General features: G+C 42.7%; 1 protein-coding gene across 1 annotated transcript; it reads right to left on the bottom strand.

Annotated features, from left to right (window-relative positions):
• Positions 1-1,166: 1,166 nt before the first annotated feature.
• Positions 1,167-8,318, bottom strand: LOC112576987 (P2Y purinoceptor 14-like). The gene is made up of 6 exons (XM_025259894.1): positions 7,712-8,318; positions 5,199-5,337; positions 4,254-4,404; positions 3,057-3,220; positions 2,174-2,377; positions 1,167-1,522 (listed from the first exon to the last, which is right to left on the bottom strand). The coding sequence occupies exons 1-6, from the start codon at positions 7,959-7,961 to the stop codon at positions 1,390-1,392; spliced, it is 1,041 nt and encodes a 346-aa protein (XP_025115679.1). The 5' UTR covers positions 7,962-8,318; the 3' UTR covers positions 1,167-1,389.
• Positions 8,319-15,275: the final 6,957 nt, after the last annotated feature.

Here is a 15,275-nt window from a genome sequence, read left to right as displayed (position 1 = left end):
TTTCAATTAAATTTTTTGCTGACTTCATAATTTTTTTAGTTAAGGGATTAAGTGCTTAGGGATTAAAAGTCTAGGGGGTTAAGTGTCGGGGATGAAGTGTCTGGGGATTAAGTGACTGGGAACCATCTCAGGGGTGGAGGGAATAACAGCTAACATGCCCCATCTTGGGGCATCAGGTAAAATATTTAGGCACCTAACACATCGTGGGGCACGACACCTTCAGTGCTTTCATCACCTAATGTCTTTAACGCTCAGAATGTTTCGAGATGACTTGAATAAGCAAGAGAGTGCACGCGCCCTAGCAATCGATATGTGTACTCCAGCACCCACTCACCCTCTTCTCCCAGAGCTCACCGACCCTCTCGCTGAGCAGTCGTGCACAGGAACTGGCTGATTTCCTCTACCTCATAAAACGAACGTCGAACAGCTATTGTTTAGGCAACAACAGCGGACCGGCTCGACCTGTCTTCTTCCGGGTCTGAAGTGCTATTGCTGCTCGTTACATCAAGCCCCCTACCGCTCGAGTGGCAAGAAAGTCTGTCCCCATGACAGCCCCTGCACTGCCATGTATAGGGGATACAGATTCATGGTCCCTGCACCTGCAAGACGGCCATCATTCTCTTGTGCACCGAATGGTTATCGATGCGCATGTGCACTGAATAGTTATCGATGCGCATGTGCACCAAATCGGTTGTACTTCGCATGCGCACATTATTAACATCCGGCAAGTATACGTGAAATGGCAGACGATGGTCCTGTACAGTAACTTCTTGAAAAAATAATAACTTCAGATATTAAGGATCAGAATGATCAACGCAAAATTTATAAAGCGCATACTCACACTCCTAAGGAGTATGCTTTTAGCGCTTAAGAACAAGAATGAAACATGGACAGCATGATGAGGGACAGGTAAACAACATGTGAACTATAAAACGAGAAACAACAGTACGTACTAACGAAGAATAAAATCAAATACAGAAAACACAAAGAATACACAGATTTTGTTAGGCATAGAAAATATAAATATTCAGTAGATTTCCACTCCTGAAAGACCACACCATTTACCTTCTAAATTTCAAATCACGAAGTTCTGTAAAGTGTCGCTCATGGTCTGAAGACCCACTCCACTCTGTCTCATAGTATGTAAACAATGCCAAGAGGTCGCATCATAGACAATAAAGTTCTTTATTGTCTTTGGTCACATCGAGCAATATTTCGGATTCCACGGAAGACTTAATTTATTGTGTTCCAGCAGTGAAGACATTCTGTTTAGCCTTTAAGTACTAAGCCACACACATTTGAACTTTTTTAAAAATTCACCAGCAGCAGCGATGGAGCGGAGTCAACCTGCAATACGTATTTCACTGTACATATATAACGAGCTGTCGTTCATCGTACATGTCTAACTTGAGCTGCTGGGTGCGTCTTTCGACTCATCCGGTAAAAGGCCACTTCTTGCTTCCACTGTTTTCGCTTGCGAATCGGCACACATGTTACGAACTTCTTGAATTCTTGTCGATACCTGTAACCCCGTAGAAATCAGCATCGTAATATGGACTTTAAAAAGCTAATTATTTATTATTACTTAGGGAAGTGGATAACCAAGTGGTCAAAGCGCTGGCGTCCAAACTGAGAGGCGAGCTGGTTCGATAGTCGAGTAGCGCAGCAAACTTCACCAAGTCGACCCAGCTGACATAAATGGATGCCACATTCCATAGAGGGCTTGGAGATGGTAAGGCAACGAAAAGTGTGGTCTCTAACATCTCAACTAAGTACATTACAAACACTTAAAGGCCAAAACATCGGATAAGCATATCATTCTTCGGGTTGTACACAATAACGCACAACTGACCCACAGATATGACCAACATTCCTTAACAAAAGCAAGCAAGAGTTACCTTTGTTTAGGGAAGCCAAGATAATTTAATGCAAAGAGAACATACATGGCAAAAAATACTGGATGGGGGCAGGTTGTGGAAGGAATTGATATTTCCAGTTAAGTTGTTATTTGGAAGGAATGATAATAATGTAGATCAGTCAAGAGAAATTTAAAGGAAAATTGTTGATGGCAGTTAGGTGTGTTTCTGTTATAATTGACAGAAAGCGGGCTAGATGGGGAAAAAGAAAATATCCGCCGCTGGAGATCAACAGCAGGCGGCCCTTGCCAACCAACCTTCTGGAAGCAGCGAAGAAGATGAAAGGCGGTGATGACAAGTACATAAGGTTAAAGTAGCACAGGACGTCGATGACGGGCTTGACAACGATGAAGAGGAAGGGATCAGAGGCTGTGTGGGCGGCGCGCAAGGCGAGCCCTACGAAGTACACGAAGTAGCAGACCAAGAAGGTCACGGCCATGGCCTGGAACAGCTGGGCAGATCTGCGCATGGACAGTTAGGGTACCCGACATTCAAAACATTGGACAGCATATATATACCCGACACTGAACGCTGAGCATCGCGTACGAAATGTACAAAGGAATTTTTCTGACTTAAAAGGTTTAATTGGTTGTAGCAGCTGCTACATATTTATTTCCCTCCTGTGACTTGCACACTCACTCCCTCATTTTTTTTTTTTTTGGGGGGGGGGGGGGGGCAGGGGTCGTTCTTCGTCCGTTCCGTTCCCTTTACCACAGACCTCACTCAATTTGTTTGTTTTTTGTTACAATCATCACATTCCCCTTCCTCACCTCTTTCTCTGTATTAGACGGGCTCAACTGAATTAAGGAAGCCTTTGTGACAGCTAATTTGTTGTGTATGTTGGACATGTTTGTTGGAAATTTGTTGTGTATGTTGGACAGGTTAGCCGTACAAGTGATGTTTGGCATCTCTAGTGATCGCTAGTGTTGTATGATGATTATGTGTCTGTGCATATATTACATATACTGATGTTATGTGAGATCCTTTAATCAAAGGTCCCTACCTATACTGAAAAAGCAAATCAAATCTTCTGACACACTCACACAGATAGATATGTATGCTCACGAAGTCTCTTTCTTTCCCTCTCTGTATATAGATTCATACAAATGAGCGCGCACGAATATAAACATGCCTAACAACCTCTGGAGGACGAGCGAGGTGTTGCGAGCAGTGCGCTGGTGCTGGACTCCAACGGCGAACTCGCGAGTGATGGCGTGAAAGAAGGCGATGAAGCAGCCGGCGAAGATGAAGTAGCAGGTGAGGATGAAGGTGACATAGAGCAGTAAGCAGCCGCTCTCGTTGTCCTACAAGGAAATCACGTGGTCATCATGTGACTTGTCAGGAGCCTTTAGTCCAGTTTGCAGTGTTTCTTTGACAGCCGGTGATGAAGAATGGAATACAGTATGAACTTTTAGTCGGGATATATATCTATATTTGTATCTACAATCCCTGTATGCTGCAAGACTGTTGTAAGATAAATATAGCTAGTGGGAGATGTTGATCTTGTACTCACGCGTATATTATCATGTATATTATCATATTGTTATGGTTATTACACTTTGAATCGAAGTAAGGACATGACAGTAATAATAAAATTCATGTTTCATCATAAACTGTATGGACAGATAGTGATTCTGGAAGAGACCATTGAGTTTCTAAGAAGATCAAGCTTCCAGTCGTAAAGACAGTTCGAGCACACGAGGAAAAAAAAAGAATAAATGTGAAGTTGGTTTTTTTTTTTTCGATCACGCTCTACTGTCCAATGGTCGATGAACACGTGGCATACGGCTCTGTATTTTGTCTGAGAATGAATGAGGGAGCGTGTGTGTGTGTGAGAGAGTGTGTGTTCAATCTTATGTGTCTGAGAGAGTCAGTTACTCAGCGCTATTTGTTGTGCATTGTCCTTCTGCTTCTGACATTGTTATATCGTCACACATCGGTATTGTCATTTGTCTTATCATTGTACATTATCCTTCAGCGTCCAGCGTTGTTCTTACAAAGTACATTTTTTTCTTTGATGTTCGCCATTGTCCTGAAATTTTACATTTTATCCCATCATCTGAAATTCTCCTGTCACTGTATTTGTCCCTAATTGTCCAATCCGGTCGTTACACGTGCTTTTTCAAACTTCAATATTGTCCTTTGCTGTACCTAGCTCCCCAGTGCCTTTGTCCTGCTTCTGTACATTGGAGTCCGTGGTGACATGGGTTGCTTTCCATTTGAGTCAAAAGACTTTTTTTTTTTAATTTGTAGGGGTAACGATTCTACATACGTTTGCCTTCCATTCAACGAGGGGCACTCGAATGTAGATGGCGCTTTTGTCGGCTAGCCGCTCACCCGATCACGAATGAAGCACTGCCACAGCCCGATCGTGGACGACCCCACAGTCGTTTTGTAGTAGAAGAGTCTGCGTCCGAACACCATCGACGCTGGCACGTTCAGGATGAGAGAAGTCACCATGAACATCACGCTCAAGGTGCGCACAGAACTGGAACGACACAAAATTTAGTGCGCAGCTGAGTAGCACCATGATGTGACAATGGACATCACTGAAACACTCAGTTAGACCCAGTTATCATTCCTGAGGTAGGTTGTGTAAGCTTTTCTTTTTGCTTGTCTATTCATAAATCTTTCAATCTACGAGGTAAGTTATCGCAAAAGTCTTGCGTTCGTTAAATTATAAGTTGGTGAGTTTCACTACAGTAGCCTAGTACTTAGTGCATTAGACTGCGGATCAGAAGATCGCCAGGTGCCAAAGGTAAGTCCTCATCCCTGGCGTCTTGTCTCCGTAGTTATAAAGAGGCCTCCAGACTCCATGGATGTTGTTTTACACCTGGTAAGTAGTGGCAGAGATGCCTTGGGGTAAAGTAACATAAAGCAATATCCGAGGGTCTGCGTCGTAACTATGGAGACAAGACGTTTTTCCTTGAATTCCACGTCTTATGACTTACCATCGATTCATGAATACTGTCTTTGTTTGGGGCTGTGGACTTGTCAACATAGTAACTGTTCAGCAGGAATGGGCAACTGATCTACCAGGGGATGTAAAGAAGGGAGAGGTTGAGTTCCAGCTTCATGCCTTACCCAGGACACGGTGGACCACATTCACTGTCCCTATGGCCTTTACTTTTAAAATGTTATCATAAGGTCAGAACCTCACAGGAGGAACAGTACAGGAAGACTGGACAATCTGGTTATCTCCGCTCAAACATCTGACCCAACCATGTACGTCAGTCACGTCAATCTGTCCATTGGTAAGCACGGGTGGAAAGGATCTCATACCGGATGTTGAGCAGTTCCCACTCCGGATGCACAATACGCCGCCATCTGTCGACAGCTGTTAGCAGCAGCTGTAGGCCAGTCGCCACGAACGTCACCATGTCGACGTAACATAACACGCTGCACGCCCTCGCAAACTGCCCTGCAACATATCCTCTCGGTGTTTTCACAACAAAACTCGCATCGTCAAAACCATCAAAACAGCGCCGTCAACTGTCTCTGTCTCGCTGTCCTCTCGCTACCTCGTGACCCGCACAGCTCACAACATTCTAACATAATGTGTCACTCATAGTGTTTTTGTTGAGGTTTTTATGCATGTGTGTGTCTTTTGTGGGGTTTTTGTGATTCTGACTGAGCCAATTAAATCACGAGTCTTTTCGAAGGGTCGCCTAGGGATCACGTGTCATCTTTGTCGGCATCACGTGACGGAGTTGTGATGGATGATGGGACATATTGTGCAGGACAGGCATGCGCTGGGCGCGAGCATTGTTTCTCCCAAAAGGCCTCTCATCGTGCTTTTGGTTCCAATTTGTGGCGCCTCTGTTCATGGTTGTCTGGTCTCCTACCTTTCAGAGCTGCGACAGCAGAATGCTTGGCTGAGCTGATCGCCGGCTCGCCTTAATATTCTCATGTTACGCAGAGGGGAGCGGCTGCAGCTTTTAGAAGCCATTTAAAAATAAGTTCACAAAATTAAAAAAAATACGCGTCTCTCGTGGGACAGCTCAGAACAATGCTGACCACAAAATTATCTCTCATGCTGGAGCGGAAGGGAAAAATCAGTTTGAAGCCGTCTATTTTTTTCACCTTCTTCCTACTGTCTTTTTCTCTTCCAGTTATATATAAATTAGATAAGGTTCTCTCGTTTCCAGCACTTTTAGTTAAACTTAATTCATCTTCTTATTTTGTCCTTTTTTTCTCATTATCTATCAAATCCGTTTTAAACAGAGATTTTTTTTCAATATTTTCTTTAGGACATAGGTTTTGACTTTTGTTTGAAAAAAAAAATTCATCTGAACGTTTTCAATATTTTAAATATTATTTTTACAGAGACAAAGATTGTAATCGTCTCGTTGGCGTCTGTATGACTGGACACACGAAACATCGTTGTAACGATTTACTAGGGTACAAAAACCATTTTGACAAGCTCTCTCACATTTCAAACAAAAATGTTATAATATAACGTGTATTATACGGTTTTAGTACAAGTTTGCTGATTTCTTAGGTGGTGTTGGATAACATTAAGAGTTTAGCGATAGTTTTATGCCACATATACGAGCAAAGTATGGTTACAAATTTCATAAACCCCGTCTTAACAAAATAATTACGATGTTGACACAGTTCGTTTGTCCCATGGCCGTTGTTATCGACTCCTTTCTCGGTCAGTCGTTTCTGTTCTTCAGCATTCTCATCACCCTTAGGTACTTTCCTCCTGCTTTCCTTCTTTGCCTATCTGCAGTGTCAGATTCTGCTTCTCTGTCAGATTAAAACTTCATTGATATTACAATGGAGATGGGGGAAGTGGAATCGTCATGCTCTATCCAGACGGAAGCAGCACCTAAAGATCAGTACCTGCTGGATACCGTCGTCCAACGAACGGTACCGCTCTGCAGAAAGCTGCAGACTTGTCAGCATCGAATGTTTCCCATTCTCATGTTGTCATCTTGAATAACTGCAGATCCGTTATTCATAGCCTGCGCCTCCCCCTCCCCCCAACCACACACACCCATTCCCCCAAAGATGAGCTGGAACGAGATAAAACCTTTTAAGCTCTTTTTCTCTCAGTGCATGAAGGTTGCTGTCCAGTGGATCCCTGCACACTGCGGGCTGCCAGGAAACGTGGAGGCAGACAAACTAGTCAGATCTGGCAGCCGTCTGTAGCAGTCAAACCAGACAATCTTCTTCAACGAAGGCAAAGTCCTCCTTAAGTAACACTTCAAGCGCCAGTGGGCAGACAAACACAAGCCGCCATGAGACGATCAGGTACTTGGTCTCATACGTCAGCAGCAGACGATCATCTTCCACCTGCACACTGAACGTTGCCGACTGAAGCGCATATTCTGCTCGATCTGCCACATACTGACAGCTGCTCATGCATGACGGGCCTACAGACCTCTGAGCGTGTCCTTCAGCTTTGCTCACTACACAAGAACGTACGGTTAGAGCACGGGCAGAGCTATGGCTCAGGGAGCCACACAGCAGACACCTTCTGAGGCACCATAGCAGTCATGAAGAAAATAGTCCCCTTCATAATAACCGAAAACCTTGAAGACTGACAGGTACACTCCCAGAAAGAGCAAGATAAGTTTTCTAGGAGACAGGAGACTCAAAGAAAAAAAAAGAGACGCTGTAATGAGATAATGGGTGATCACGCGAAAAGCAGGCCGGCTAAGAGAGCGAGAGAAATAAAGTACTTGTCTATAATGTATAATATACACTAGAGCTGCATTTTATGAAGATACTGTAGTGCTTCCTACAAGGAAACAAAAACTGTTACAGAATGGATATATGCCCGATACCGTCTTCGGCGTTGACGAGGATCATTATGGAAAGTTGCAACTTGATGATGATGGCGACCATGTAGATTAAGCTCAGATACTGGACGTTGAAAGAGAACACAGAGGAGGGCGAGCGGTAGCGGAAGATGTAGAACGTCGGAATGTTGCCTAGCAATGCTATGGCTGTAAGGATTGGCATGTACACCAAGTCGACAAAATGTCGGTCCAATGACAGTTTGGCAAAGTTCTTTTCCAACAAGTCCATACCCATACTGGCGTAGTGATGGAGTTTTTGTCCGATTTACGATGTGTAAATATACCTCCAAGGATTCAGCAAAGTGTTATATCAGGTGACTTTAAATGAACTTCTACTTCTTGCCCGGTAGAAGTTTGTAGAAGGAAGTCTGTGCACATCCACATTAGCAACAACAGACAACGCTCAGTGACAAAGACTTCACAAACAATACACCATGACCAACGGAACTTCTCAATGACTCTCGTATCCTTGGAAACTGTTGTGAAGCAACCAACAGCGTTATACTGACGTCATCTTGCACGCGTCTCTCGGGGTGATATCGACAGGATGACGCCATCAAACAACGAATTTCGACGTCATCAAAGCTGTGTCGTCAGCTTCTCAAGGTAAATGGAGGTATCAATGAAAGCAGGTTTAAATATAGATTTGTTTGTTTGTTTGTGTGTGTGTTTGTTTGTTTGTTTGTGTTCTCCTTCCTCTCTGAGTGATTTCCGCTCTCATTCAATCTACCACGAACTTGTATTACTGGTTCTGCTGGCAAACGATTTTTTTTCAGTTAACTACTAAAACGAAGCGTGGTACTACAAAGCTTCCGGTTTATTCACATTCTTTGTTTAGGGTCGCCAAGACTAACATCGGAGAACTTCGCAAGAGGGCGTTGGTCTCGGCAGACAGACAGCAATCCACCTATGTAGTCCATAAATCTACTCCTAATATGCCAGCAGAAAATAAAGGATAGAAGAAAAATAAATGAATTACTTAGAGTAGTATGAATGAATAACTGTGGAGAAAAGAACTGAATGTGCCTTGCTACACACACACCTTCAACATTTACATCTATTTTATTAGAAAGATAGACATATAGATAAAGAGATAGAGAGAGATTAAAAGACAATGAAACTTTAGTTTCTTTCATTTTATTAGAGACAGTTACAAAACGTTTACATAATAAGATGCGAAATGTCAGCAGCACAATGACCAGAGTGAAGCCCGTCGCTAGCAGTATGTGGATCTCTGGTATTTACAGAAAGATTCAATAGAAAGTGAAAGTGGAACCTGTACTGACATCTGATTGCTGTCAGCATCTCATTTATACACTTCGAGGTTTACAAGCACGAAGAACATATCAAACTTATTATAGTAGTTGTCATCATTATAATCTTCGTATTTGTCTTCTCTCAATTAAAAACAAATGTAGTGAATATTTGTATCGATGATGGGAATGAGGTGTTGAACGAATTCATCTTGGGCAATATATTTGGGAGGAAGGTGTCGATCTCTTACCCTGGCTTATTTTCCTCACTGTTTACAGAAGCCAGGTATCCATTGAACAGCTGCGTCAACTGGGCAAAGTATTTTGTGCAACAAGGGTATCAAAACATCTAATGTTCGCATCTCCGGATTCAAACTCCTGTGCTTTAATGACTAGTCTGGACACCTCTTGTCCCATAAAATTATTAATTATGAAAATAATTGATCTTTGCCCTTAATTTAGGATTTTATACTAACGATATTTTGTAATTGTACCTTTATCAGAATTGGGACGTGGGTTTTGTGAAAATTAGGCGTGGAGTAGAGGAGTAGAGATTGTGATGTTAATAATGGTCATAATTAAAATAATTAAAAAATGAGATGTTTCCTGTGTACAATTTACATCTACTACTAGCAGTGTGTACATCATGAGAACGGAGCAATCAAAAACATAAACAAAACGACATTTTTTTTTTTGACAACACATCGGATCCTCCAAATCAGAGTCAACAAAAACTCTCTGTTTTATGGCAAAATTACTTCCGCTGCGCCATTTCAGCTGTTTAAAAACTGGAAAAGTATTTTTGTAGGGAAGCAAGCCATCATCGGCTGCAAAGTCTGTCCTGCAGAACTCCGAGAGTTGCTGACCACAGTGTTGCATTCAGGGGTTACAAAAATTCCATCCGACATGTCAAAGTTTTGTCAACATGCCATGCAAATGGCAATATTGTCAGCGAGAGAGAAATCAAGCAGACGGCGCTGACATGAGTCATGGCAGGAACTGAAACCAGCCTCAGGACACTCATTCTTCGAGGTCGCAATAACTGCATGTCCTTGACAATATGTTTGGGTTTTTTTGTTTTTTTTTTTTTTGTTAGATATCAATACGAACCCCTATCCCCAGGCTGAATCCAACTTTCAGGGAATTATGTCTCTTTGTCAAATGCGGTCAGGATGGTGAAAAACCATTTTGTCGAGTACTCGTGGACACAAGCCTATCAGCTTGAACAGTTATGACAAGTCCTGTTCTGACTGTCAACAGACCCTGACAACACTTGATATACGCTACAGCTCAATTAAGAAGAACTCATTCTTGAAGGGATTAATAAAAATGTCAGTCGAAGCTCGACCAGAGGTCGAGGGAACAAAATGCGGGACTAGAAACACATTACGAGTCCTCCGACTGCGAGATGTCGGCGCTGTTGGTGTTGGTGGAGGAGTCCTTGCGGGACAGTTTCAGGATTTTGCGGCAAGGACGAAGTTTGAAGACCTTCTTGCACTCCACGCGGAATCGCTCGGACGTGAAGCTGTAGATAATGGGATTGGCAGCGTTGCTTAGCAACGGGAAGAGCTTGGCGATGTCAAAGAAAGCCTTGCCAGTGGCGTTGAAGCCTTCCTCGAGGGACTTGTTGACGATGGAGAGGATGACGGTGACGAAGTAGGCGAGTAGGTGATGAAGAACACCGCCGTGACGGCGATGAAGACTTGGGTGTGCTTCCTGTTTGAAGAGAGATGAAAGATGATTGTTTATTAGATAGCAAGTCACAAGACTTGAGGATTTGAGTGTGGGTTTGCCCTTTCCTCCCACCTCCCCACCAAAACATGAAGCATAAACCATCTCCTGTACACAGATATGTGATGTTGGTAGTGGATAAGGAATGGATATCTGGTTATTGTGTTGCAGTGATGGAGTTTGTGTTTATTGATATTACAACATGATATGCAGCCTTGTGTCCAGCTGATTATCTGTATTATCTACCTCTCTCCCCCCTCCCAAAAATAACCCTCTATGCACATTCAAGCTGTTATTACCACTCAGTGATAATTTATACTGAGCACGGTGTAGTTGTGTTGCACTGATGGTTGTTGAAGTTTATTTCTATGAGAGCTTGATAAACAGGCATGTGCAGAACTTATTTTCTGTAGCCCTCTCCCCATCCTAAAAGTGTTTCAACGTGTCAAAGACAGGGGTGTGTTGTTTTGATCATCCTGTCAAGAAGTCAGTCATTACTGTCATAAGTCTGTGTTAGAAGTTGTGGGGGAGTGGGCTAGGATGTAGATGTTGCACTCATAACAGGAATTTCCTGAAACTGTGTATATTCTTTGAAAGATTCTGTCGAACTAAAGATACGATTGCCTGAAAATTTCAGGATTTTACGGAAGTGAGTCACTCTTAGTTCGTAACACATCCTCAGACTGTAACGATCATCACAGAAGAAGAAGAAGAAGAAGAAGAAGAAGAAGAAGAAGAAGAAGAAGAAGAAGAAGAAGAAGTAGTAGTAGTAGTGGTAGTAATAGTAGTAGTAGTAGCTGGAACTCACTGAGAGATGCGTCTGGAGTTGTTGCTCGCAGCTGATGGCCGGCGGATGGTGGACATGCGATCGTTGTGTTGACGGAGGGCGTTGACTGTGAACCCGTACAACACCACCAGACTTGTTGTCACAGACACAAAGGTCAGTCCCAAGACAACTGCCCAGACGATCAGCAGAATTTCGTTGTCCTGGATGGCGCATGCGCACGAACACACAAACACACACACATGAGAATATGAGATACTGATACATAAGTATCAGGAAGCATCAGCATAACCATAAGTACAGTACTCAGGAAAAGACTGCCACCCCACCCAGTCATCTGTCACCCGTCCTTACTGCCAACATTTCATAAATTTGACTTTTTTCTTGAACTTTCTTCTAACATGGATTAGGAATCAAAGGTCAAAGAGTCACAGTGAGCTCTCAAATGTAATTATCAAGTTGTGTTGGCTGTGCTTTGTTGCACTGAGTAAAATCTCTTTTTTTTTAAATTTATGAGTGAGAGAATCTTTGCTACTAATTCATCTCAATGCTACACGCAGCAACATCTGTTCGAGAGAGGAGGATGGGAGGAGGAAAAGAGAAATAAAGAGAGATGCTACTCACATTATGGAGGATGAAACAGTAGTAGATGGTGGCGGGACTTTCATCTCCCCCATATGTAACCATGTGTCGACCAAATATCCAGATGCCAGGTATACTCAGTATTATTCCGAGAATCACGCAGGCAGTCGTCAGCTTTTTGGCCAAAGCCAGCTTCACCTGTACAAACAACAGTCAGCAGATGTTAACAATAGAATTTACTTATCCTTTGCTAGTTTATTTCTTTATTTGTTTATTTAATGTTATGCGGTTTTTTGGGGGTTTTTACTTTCAACTCATCAAAATAATTGTAAATGTATGTGATTATTTTGCATTGATGTAGTACATATAGTTACAGACATTTTGTAAAACTGTGAGACACCGGATTTTTATTTTCAGTAAACATTTCATTAACATTTTACTTTTACTGCCTTCAGCATGAGGATTAGGCACGACAAATTGTTTGCCTGCCTAACTTTTGTATTTGTTTTTTGTTTGAGTGTTTACTCGTATTTTTTTGTATTTTGTTTGTTTACTTTTGTGAATGTTTTGTTTGCTTCTTTGCTTTTTGTTTGTGTTGTTTTTTTTATAAAGATTTTGTTTCTCTGTTTGTTATTTTGTAATCTTCGCTTGTTCTTTTGATGTTTCGTTTTTGTTTTTGTTTGTTTCTTACTTTGGTTTTTTTTTTTTTTTTTTTTTGCTTGTTTTCTTGTTTTTCCGTTGTTGTTTTTTCTTTGTTTTGCTTGTTTGTTACTTTGTTGTCTTTATTGATTTTTGTTTGTTTTGTTGCTGGTTTTTTGGTTCTCGATTGCTTCTTTCATTTTTTTTAGCTTGTAGTTTTAAGTTGTTTGGGTCTGTCTGTCTGTCTGTCTGTCTGTCTGTCTGTCTGTCTGTCTGTCTGTCTGTCTGTCTGTCTGTCTGTCTGTCTGTCTGTCTTATTTCATGTGACCTGAGATCGCTGCGGGTGGCAAAGTTTCTGAAGCGGTTGGCGGCGATGACGACGAGGACGCAGGCGGAGGCGATGGCGTGAAGATGGCGAGGAAGGACGTGCAGCGACAGGCCGCCATGAAGTGCGGGGTCCTGTCGTTGAACGTGATGACCAGCAATGGCGGCATGGCGACCAGCAGGTTGGACATGTCCAGCCACGCCAGGGCCTGAGTGTGGGGAACAATGAGAACATACAATGACATTACTCGTGATGACACATGGACTGGCAGTGCGTTTGATGGCTGCCCACTGACATGTGAAGAAACTACATGACAAACACATGGCTCAACATGTTGCTATATTATATGTGTGCCTGTCTGTATGTGACGTAAGTGAAAGCCGTTACCATCTTGGTGAGTCTCAACAGATTTTGCGCCTCACTGAACTTTACAGGGATCCCCAACTACACTACTATCTTTGTCCAAGGAAGTACGAGCAGGGAAATCCGTCGTGCATGCTGAGACGATGGAATAAACGGGACGGGATGACAGCGTGATGACTCAGTTTACTGATAACTATAAGGCTAGGCTACTTTGCATGAAGCTGTAGAAAGAACTTTCTGTTTGGACAAACTGTGACCGGTAGCAACGCCTGCAGTTGTTTTTTTTTTTTTTTTTTTTTTTGTTTTTTGGTTTTTTTTAGGTGGGGTGGGATGTTTTGCACAAATAAACAACTGACCTTGATAAAGAAGCTGAAGATGGAGCCTCTCCAACGACAGTGTGTGATGTAGAGGACGAGTGCGTTGCCCACAACGCCGACAATCATCATGATGGGGATGACGATGAGTTCTGCCCCGCGCCACTTAAACAGCGGGTAGTTCTCCTCAGGTCTGCTCTCCTCCATATTCACCGGCACCTCTGGTGCGACCCTCCACTAGTGGCTAAAAGAAGGGCGGTTGATGAGGAACTGATTGAAGTACTCGGGCATGATAAACACCGGGGTCAGGGGACAGACAGACTCCACCAGTACTATTCAGACTCCGACAGGGATATTCAATATTTCACATAACTATGTCTTTCCTTTGTAAAAAATAAATAAATAAATAAATAAAAATATGAATTATTGTTGTGCTTTTTAAATAAGTTTGGGGATAAAGAAAAGCATTTTTTTTCTTGGGAGTCTAGCATTGAATGCTGTTTATGTGTGCGGTGTGGTTCTCGTTGTCATGCCCGCCATTCCATCTCAGAGAAGGGTGAGACTGATTCCCGATCAGTACACCCATAGTCAGCGGTCAAACCGGGATGAGGGCGCTCCAGCACGACAGAAATGGAGGTTTTCCTTCATTACAGATCGTCTCCACTCGTTAAGCCGATACACACCGACTCGAGCCTTGTGTCAAGAGTGGAATGGATGCTCAGTACTCCTCTCTTACAGCCGGTAGTTCGGCAAGGGGGTGGGTGAGCGGAAGCTCTCCTTCATCACCGGCAAAGAGACAGGAAGAGGAAGGTGAAGCTAACGAAGTCGATCTGAACAATATGCTTTTGGAGGGGATGGGTGGGCTGAGCAACTTGATTGTTGTGACAGTATCCGAGAACACGAGTGTCCCTTTGAAAAATGCTGTAGTCACTGTTGTAGCTACCGTCCCCACTTTAATTATCTTTCCAGAGAAAGAAAAAATACCGGCTATCTAGTCAAACACTAAGAATAAAGCATATATTGACAGCAGATTAGAAAACTTACAGATTCAACATACAGCTAGACATCCGAAGATGAAACTAAACCAATAAAATGAAGCTTCAAGAAGCTTATTGGCTAAGGGTTACTAAGCTGCTGATGGTAATTTCTTGGTAGTAGCAGTAATGATGATGATGATGAGGAGGAGGATGATGAGGATGAGGAGGATGATAGCAGTTTTTATATATCAAATAGTACTTACACGTTCATTAGCAAATACTGACAAATGAAAATCGCTTGCAGCAGGAGACAGAATCTAGATCATGGATGCAACGAACGCTGGGTTCAGCATCTGCACGACCATTCGTGCGAAATATGCCGAGACACACAAATATTCCAATGTCTTTGTTTCAAGACTCTTCGCCGATCTTGCAGAAAGGTTGATTTTTGTTAAACAATATCAAACAATTTCACACTCGAATGGTCAACTGCAGCACTCAGCACACGTGACGTGACGTCACACCCACCGACAGCAAATTAAGAGGACGCCTGCTTGCACGCTTTCCCTGAAACCCAAGGT

This window comes from Pomacea canaliculata, linkage group LG12 (assembly GCF_003073045.1).
Source record: "Pomacea canaliculata isolate SZHN2017 linkage group LG12, ASM307304v1, whole genome shotgun sequence".
Taxonomy (NCBI): Eukaryota; Metazoa; Mollusca; class Gastropoda; order Architaenioglossa; family Ampullariidae; genus Pomacea; species Pomacea canaliculata.
The sequence above is the reverse complement of the archived record's forward strand: the minus strand, read 5'-3'. Positions and strand labels throughout refer to the sequence as shown.

What these genes read in the sequence shown, in the direction of transcription:
- LOC112576987 (XM_025259894.1), bottom strand. Translation starts at nt 7,961, where the DNA reads ATGGGTATGGACTTGTTGGAAAAGAACTTTGCCAAACTGTCATTGGAC. An exon ending in CCTCGTCAACGCCGAAGACG is followed by an intron (nt 5,338 to 7,711) that starts GTATCGGGCATA and finishes GATATGTTGCAG; the next exon opens with GGCAGTTTGCGAGGGCGTGC. An exon ending in ACCTCGCTCGTCCTCCAGAG is followed by an intron (nt 2,378 to 3,056) that starts GTTGTTAGGCAT and finishes GTCCATGCGCAG; the next exon opens with ATCTGCCCAGCTGTTCCAGG.